We start from the raw sequence: 6656 nt of genomic DNA, 5'->3' as shown, positions 1-6656 counted from the left end.
GTATGCACCGAGTGAGCATGAACATAAAGACAGTAAGCACTTTTAATGGCTTTAAGATCAATTCATCTGGTGATTTACAGGGTATAAAGGGTAGAATCATTTTGTTGAATAGATTTTTAAACAAATTATTTGACTTTTTAATTAGTTAAATCAATGGAGAATTGCTCCGTATGGAAATCAGTATACATTTAATTTAAGTTTTCAAATGTCAACAGAAATTTAATTAACAAGCTATTACATTCGTTATTATTCTCACATTGCTTCTTTTTTCTTTTTATATTGCTTGAAGAGCTGCTAAAGTGATTTTTGTTTAACTCTTCTTATAATACTCTCTGGCAGGCTGAACACACATTGTTTTACAACAAGAAATTAAGTTCTCTTCTCTTCTCTTCTCTTCTCTTCTCTTCTCTTCTATTCTATTCTATTCCATTTTTATTCTATTGCAATTGCTTGGATTTCTATTGACACGTTTATTTTGGACACTGATAACAAAGTAAAAACAAAAATAATTGATAATATTATTCTTAATGATGTACTTTTGATTATAACTAGGAAATATAAATGGATGTAAACTTGGTCCGATCATGTGTAAAAAAAAAAAAACCCTTAACAAAGATTTGAAAAAAGAGAAAGCAAGTTTAACTTAAAAGGAACATAGATCTTTAAAAACAAAACAAAAACCGAATACAACAACCTGAATATAGAAGAAACCCAAGAATCTACATCAACGATTACAATTAAAACCAGTATGTTAAGAAAATTAAATGTGTTAAATTTGAATAACTTAAATAATTAATAATATTAACAAATTAATGTTTTTTGTGTGTTTTTCCCCCCCTCCCCTTAACAACAGGAAAGTGAGTGACTGTGTTGGACTATGACTATTCTATTTACTTGTTTTATTTTGTGTATATTATTGTAATTTTGTTTTATATACTGTGTAAATTGATTCATTTGGGATAAAGGGGCAGAGTAAACAAGATCATTCTTCGTTCTGCTCCTTCTCATTCAAGACTTGGACAATTTTGTGTTTTTATCAAATCGTTTTTTGTTTTCTATTTGTGAATGAAGTGGAATAAACTCAGCTGAACCGCTGATTGGCTCGAGCCGCAGGTGTTGTTAATGACCCGCTCAGTTTAACGGCAGAACACTGACATAATATTGCTCATGAGTTCCTTCACCAAGCAAACATGTCGGGATGTGAACGAACACCAGTGAGTCATGGTGAAAAACTTTTTCCCTCCCTCCTTTCTCCCCCTCTCCCTCCCTTCTGCTCGTCCCCTCTTAAAGCCCACAGCAGCCATAAAGTGTGTTTGTGTGTGTTTCGCTCTCGTCCTCTCTCTCACACACGCACACACACACACACACACAGACAGACAGACAGCACAGAAGGACTTTGCTGGACCAATTATCGGCCTGGTCGTATTTTTTCTGGGCGGCATCTGTTCTGTGCTGTTCTCTTGTGTGCCATGACTCAGGAGCAGCACACACACACACACACACTCACACGCACGCACTGTGATCCAGCAGCAACTGCAGCTACAGACTAACAGTTGACGACTAACACGAACAAGTTCGCTTCAGCATGGGCTCGTTGTGGCCTTTATTCTGCTCCACCGTGCTGCTGTTGGTTTCACTGAGCTCAGCATTCAGTGGTCAGTACTGTTGTTTTCCTCCTCTTTGTTGTTGTTGTAGTTGTTGTTATTTGTTTGCGTGTGGGCCAACCAGGCCGAGCTGCTCGAGATACGTTTATATCGCCTGTATAAACATAAAAATGACAGATGGAGAGCTGTAAAGTCACTTCTCGAATATGATCACATAGAACTATTTTCTGTGTGCTTGCATTTGGATACATCTACTTCACTGAGATATGATGTGTGTCATTTAAGTTATATTATTTAAGAAACTTCACTGTGTACAGTACATGATGATGATCATGCAACAGAAGCCATTCTGGCTTGACGACAGAGAAAACATGCTTCTGATAAGACTTCTCCTGCTGAAGTGCAACTGCATCTACTTATATTTCAGCACATTTTAGTACATTGTGTTCCTGGTTGTGTCTTTTATTACACTTACAAAAAAATGTTGCATGACTTTGTCTCGCTCTCTCCCTCCAGATGAGCAGCGTGAAGTCACTTTTGATCTTGACATGCAAGGTATGTATTTAATCTGCAAGGAGGTTACATGGGAAGGCACGTGTTGTTATAACAGATTGTTTTAAAATTAAATGTGTGTCTTACAGATCTAGAAGGACCAGATCCAATGGACATGCTGCAGAGAGTGGTGGAGCCAGAGTTTGATCTCTCTAAGATCCTCAATGGTACTGTTTGTCTTTAAACATGTGTCTCTATAGCTGCTCATGTTTGTCTTTAAACATGTGTCTCTATAGATGCTCAGGTTTGTCTTTAAACATGTGTCTCGTGTCTCATGATGCTCATGTTTTGTCTTTGTATCATATACTCTACTCCAGATGCTCATGTTTGTCTTTAAGCTATGTGTCTCCTGGGTATGTCTTTAAACATGTGTCTCTATAGCTGCTCTGTGTTTATACTGCTCTCTCTAAGCTGCTTCATATTTTGTCTTTGCTTCATGTAATACTCTACTCTAGCTTCCATATATTTGTCTTTAAGCTTATGTGTCTCCTTAGTGCTCATGTTTGTCTTTAAACTCAGTGTGTCTCTATAGATACTGCATGTGTCTTTAAACATGTGTCTTCTAAGATGCTTATATTTTGTCTTTAAACATGTGTCTATAAAGTACTCATGCTTTGTCTTTTAAACATGTGTCTCTATAGATACTCAGTTTGTCTTAGAAACATAATGTCTCTGCTCAGGTTTGACTTAAAACATGTCTCTGCTCATGTTTGATAACTTTAAACATGTGTTCCTCTATAGACTGCTCAGGTTTGTCTTTCACCTGTCTCTATAGATTGCTCAGGTTTGTCTTTAAACATGTGTCTACTACTCAGGTTTGTCTTTAAACATGTGTACTCACTCATTGTTTGTCGCTTTAAGCTGTATGTCTCTATAATGCGCCAGGTTTGTCTTTAAACGTATTATACCATAAACAGGTTTTGACCGGCTTGACAGCCGTAGTATACCATAAACGCTCAGAGTTTCGCATATGGCTCATCAAGTTTTGTCTTTAAACATGTGTCTCTATAGCTGCTCAGGTTTGTCTGTCCAGCGTGTTTTAATATGATTTCCATGATCATTCAACAATTAGGAGGTGAACAGTCTTTCCCTGTAACCACCTTCTCATCTGCCTTCCTATTTACCTGTTGCATCAAACTCATGACATGAACTTCAAAATGTTCTATCAAATAATACCACCTTTATTCTTTTAGGGGTTTTCAGACCGACTGCTTTGACACCAGGAGAACGTATGTATTTATATTCCTGTTTCTTTTTGAGTTTACATTTACTAAATGTACCTGCTACTGTAAAAGCACTGATTCCTATCCTTTCTCTTCAGATCAACCACGTCTGAACCCACGTTCCAATGGTGGTCCTCCCAGTCTGGACTACCCCGTTCAGTTTCCTCTCGCCCGCCCGACCCTCGACAATCTCGACGCCATCTGTCTCCACAGTGACCGTCGTCCTCGCTACCCAGACTCTTACTTTCCTGCCTCTGGGTTTGGTCAGCTGAAGCGTAAGGCCAGTGCTGTTAATAAGGCAGAGTCCTGGTTTGGCACATGCTGTGAGAGGAACCAGACGAGGCAGAGGCCGAGGGAAGTGACATTATGTTGTGTCACAAAAGCAGTAAGTGTTTAATAACAGTTCAAGCTAATTCAGCACTTTCTTACTCTGTGTAAATGTAAAAGGATGGCGTGTTATCTTGTGTTTTCTTGCTCTAATTCTTTTTCTTTAAGCATTTCATTGTGGAGTCTTCTCATCAGCCTTCACATAATACACAACAAACATTATGCCCAGTCTTGGATACTGAAAATATTTTCTTCACTCCCCTTGTTTTTTTATTGCACCATTACAACATTCCTCGCGTTGCATTTGTGGAACAAAGTTGAAGGCCCAAGGCACCTCCCGCCAATAAGCCCATTATAGCCAGCCCAGGCAGACATAACTCCTTCTGTCATGTCTGCCTAGGTTGATTATAATGTGGACAAACAAAAGACCTCTCCCAAATCCTTCAGGGAATAAAGTAATACCTTAATATCCCTACTTTTTTTTAATCTTTGCCTCAGGTATTCAGACTTTATATAAGCATTAAAGGATTAATTCACACACACACCCTGAATGTCTGTGTTGTCTTTAATTTCTGCTACAGTGGGAGATGTCACTCAGGTCTTTCTGTAAGGAGGATTCATCAGTGAAGAACCGTGTGTATCACTGCTGCCATATAAGAGGCAGCAACATGCTCGACTGCTTCAACAACAATGCTCAAAACCCAAACTATGAAGCAACAGAAGAGATCCCGGTGCCACCACTGCACTCTAATGCCAGATTCACCTTCAACCCCAACAGTTGTCCGAGGTATGCTGGAAAGTAATAATTGAGTTATGAAAGAAAAGGATTCGTTTTTTTTTTGTCACGCTCACTTAGCAGTTCTAACATTTGCTGGAAGACCACACATTTCCCCCCCAAAAAACACTGTATTGAATATAGGGTTGCAACGATGTTCTCAAATGTCTTGTTTTGTCCATAATGATTCTTGTTATATGGAGCAAAGAAACCGGAAAATACTCACATTTAAGATAGTTGATGATAATTGGACACACGATATCACCACTAGAAAGCATTTTTTGAAATGCCATATTGCAAAACAACTTCCTTAACTGTAAATTCTGATCATGTCTTTGTGTGGCACATTCGTCACACTTTACAGGACAGTGATGACTCCAAGAGAAAACCGAGGAGAGGAGAAGCCTCCACCTGCTTCCCCCAAAACTAACATCAACTTTCCTCCTGGACAACCCACTGCAGAGACCATTGAATCAGTGTGTCACAACCAGAAGCTGCGTCCCCTCTATAGTATGTGCCTGTCAGGTTCTGGCTATGAGTTGTTGTCACGTCAGGCGAAGACCGTTAATCGCATTGAGAGGGGATTCAAACTGTGCTGCAAGAAGAAGAAGAAAGAAGTGCTTAACTGTGCCCAACACAAGGTAAGGTTACAAGCACAGATATTTAAATGTAAGTGCTGTCATTTCTGATACCATCTCATGTCCTTTTTTCTTTGTTGTTTTAGTGGCATGATGAGCTTAACAAGTTTTGCTCAATTAAGAAGGGTGGAAAGCTTGATTTCCACTGCTGTTTGAATGGTGACGAATATAATCAACACACCTGCTTCCAAAACATTTCCCCTGACCCTTACTATAATAAGACCACAGAGGATGTCACTCTTGACAAAATCTGTGCCACTCACAAGATCATCAAGAAGAAGTAAGGAAGTATTTCATCAATATCATTCTGCTCTTCCTGACTGTTCCTTTTCGGATTATTGTGAAATTATTGTTTGATGAGCTGAAGTGAGGAGAGATCCTCTCTTCCAATGTGCTCAAAGAGTTTTCCATTTTGTATATTTTGTGTAATCAATATTGTTGTGGATCTGAACACATGTGGAGCCATAGTAAAGATGTGATTGTGTTTCAGATTCCCTGTGGGTGTTCCTCTCAAAGGCTTTGTTGATCAATGCTGCCCCCTGTCGGAAGAAGAGCTCAGCATTTGCACCATGCAAAAGGTGAGTTTAAAAGCATTTGCAAGGAAGTGAGCAAAAGACACCAGAAGACAGTGTGATGAAGGGACATTTTAAATGTTAACATCTCAAAATTAAAATTCTCTAATGTTTCTTATTTGCCTGGACTTGTTCTCTCCATGAAATTAGCTTAAGGAAGTGTCAAGCTCTGTGTGTTCCTCTGGAAGAGCCTCTTCTCCAGCTGTCCGTCGCTGTTGCCGCATGCCTGCGCAAGAAATCCCCCAGTGTGTCTCTAAACTTCTCTTGGATGCCATCAGCAAAGCAACTAAACTCTCACAGAAGAGGAGGAAGAAAATTTGCCCAATCTCCTAAAATCCTTTGCTTCTGACCCGAGTGGCTTTGGGCCATTCAGGGAAATGGTGTATGCTTGCAGCAGAGGTTGCATCCAGTCATTCAACAGAAAAATGAATGAATTGTGGACCATTTTCTCGCTTCATCTGCAACATATTATAGTCTGAGTTCACTTAAGAATTATTACAAGCATTGATGCATGTTTGTGTTCAAATGCTTTATTAAATGCAGAGTTTAAAAACATCCATACCAATTAATGTCATGGTATCACTGTATTATAGGAAGTTTTTGTATGCATTTGATCATGTTGCTGTAATTCATGGTCAATATGTAAAATGTGCCTCTTAGGTGGAATTTGGAATAAATAAATTTACTTAAAAGGCTGTTTCACCCATTTTTTCCCACTTGGTCAAATTAGTAAACTTAAAACAATTATGACGCTGCTGTGTTTGTTTAATCTATTACACGGTTGGATAAAATGTGAGCCGCTTTATTCACTTTTTTTCAGATCTTTTACTCACAAAACTTGATATAATTGACAGAAACACAGTGAAGAGCAGAGTAGGGCTTTTATTTTCTCTGAAGTCACTTTGACGTCAACTTTTTGTCAGTTTCATTTATTTTTTGTAATCCCAACTTACTGATGATAAAAT

At 38.7% G+C, this 6656-nt stretch overlaps 1 protein-coding gene across 1 annotated transcript; it reads left to right on the top strand.

Moving 5' to 3' along the window:
* The first annotated feature begins 1340 nt into the window (after nucleotides 1–1340).
* On the top strand, nucleotides 1341–6383 carry LOC122774088 (extracellular matrix protein 1-like). The gene is made up of 10 exons (XM_044033095.1): nucleotides 1341–1655; nucleotides 2121–2159; nucleotides 2246–2323; nucleotides 3350–3385; nucleotides 3478–3764; nucleotides 4288–4493; nucleotides 4846–5122; nucleotides 5206–5399; nucleotides 5610–5697; nucleotides 5842–6383. The coding sequence occupies exons 1-10, from the start codon at nucleotides 1586–1588 to the stop codon at nucleotides 6022–6024; spliced, it is 1458 nt and encodes a 485-aa protein (XP_043889030.1). The 5' UTR covers nucleotides 1341–1585; the 3' UTR covers nucleotides 6025–6383.
* The last annotated feature ends 273 nt before the right edge of the window (nucleotides 6384–6656 follow it).

This window comes from Solea senegalensis, linkage group LG9 (genome assembly GCF_019176455.1).
Source record: "Solea senegalensis isolate Sse05_10M linkage group LG9, IFAPA_SoseM_1, whole genome shotgun sequence".
NCBI lineage: Eukaryota > Metazoa > Chordata > Actinopteri > Pleuronectiformes > Soleidae > Solea > Solea senegalensis.
This window is presented reverse-complemented; position numbering and strand designations above follow the sequence as displayed.

Coding starts and splice junctions, on each gene's coding strand:
- LOC122774088 (XM_044033095.1), top strand. CDS start 1,586: ATGGGCTCGTTGTGGCCTTTATTCTGCTCCACCGTGCTGCTGTTGGTT. Junction 2,324..3,349: donor TCTCTCTAAGATCCTCAATG/GTACTGTTTGTC, acceptor TTATTCTTTTAG/GGGTTTTCAGACCGACTGCT. Junction 5,123..5,205: donor TTAACTGTGCCCAACACAAG/GTAAGGTTACAA, acceptor TTGTTGTTTTAG/TGGCATGATGAGCTTAACAA.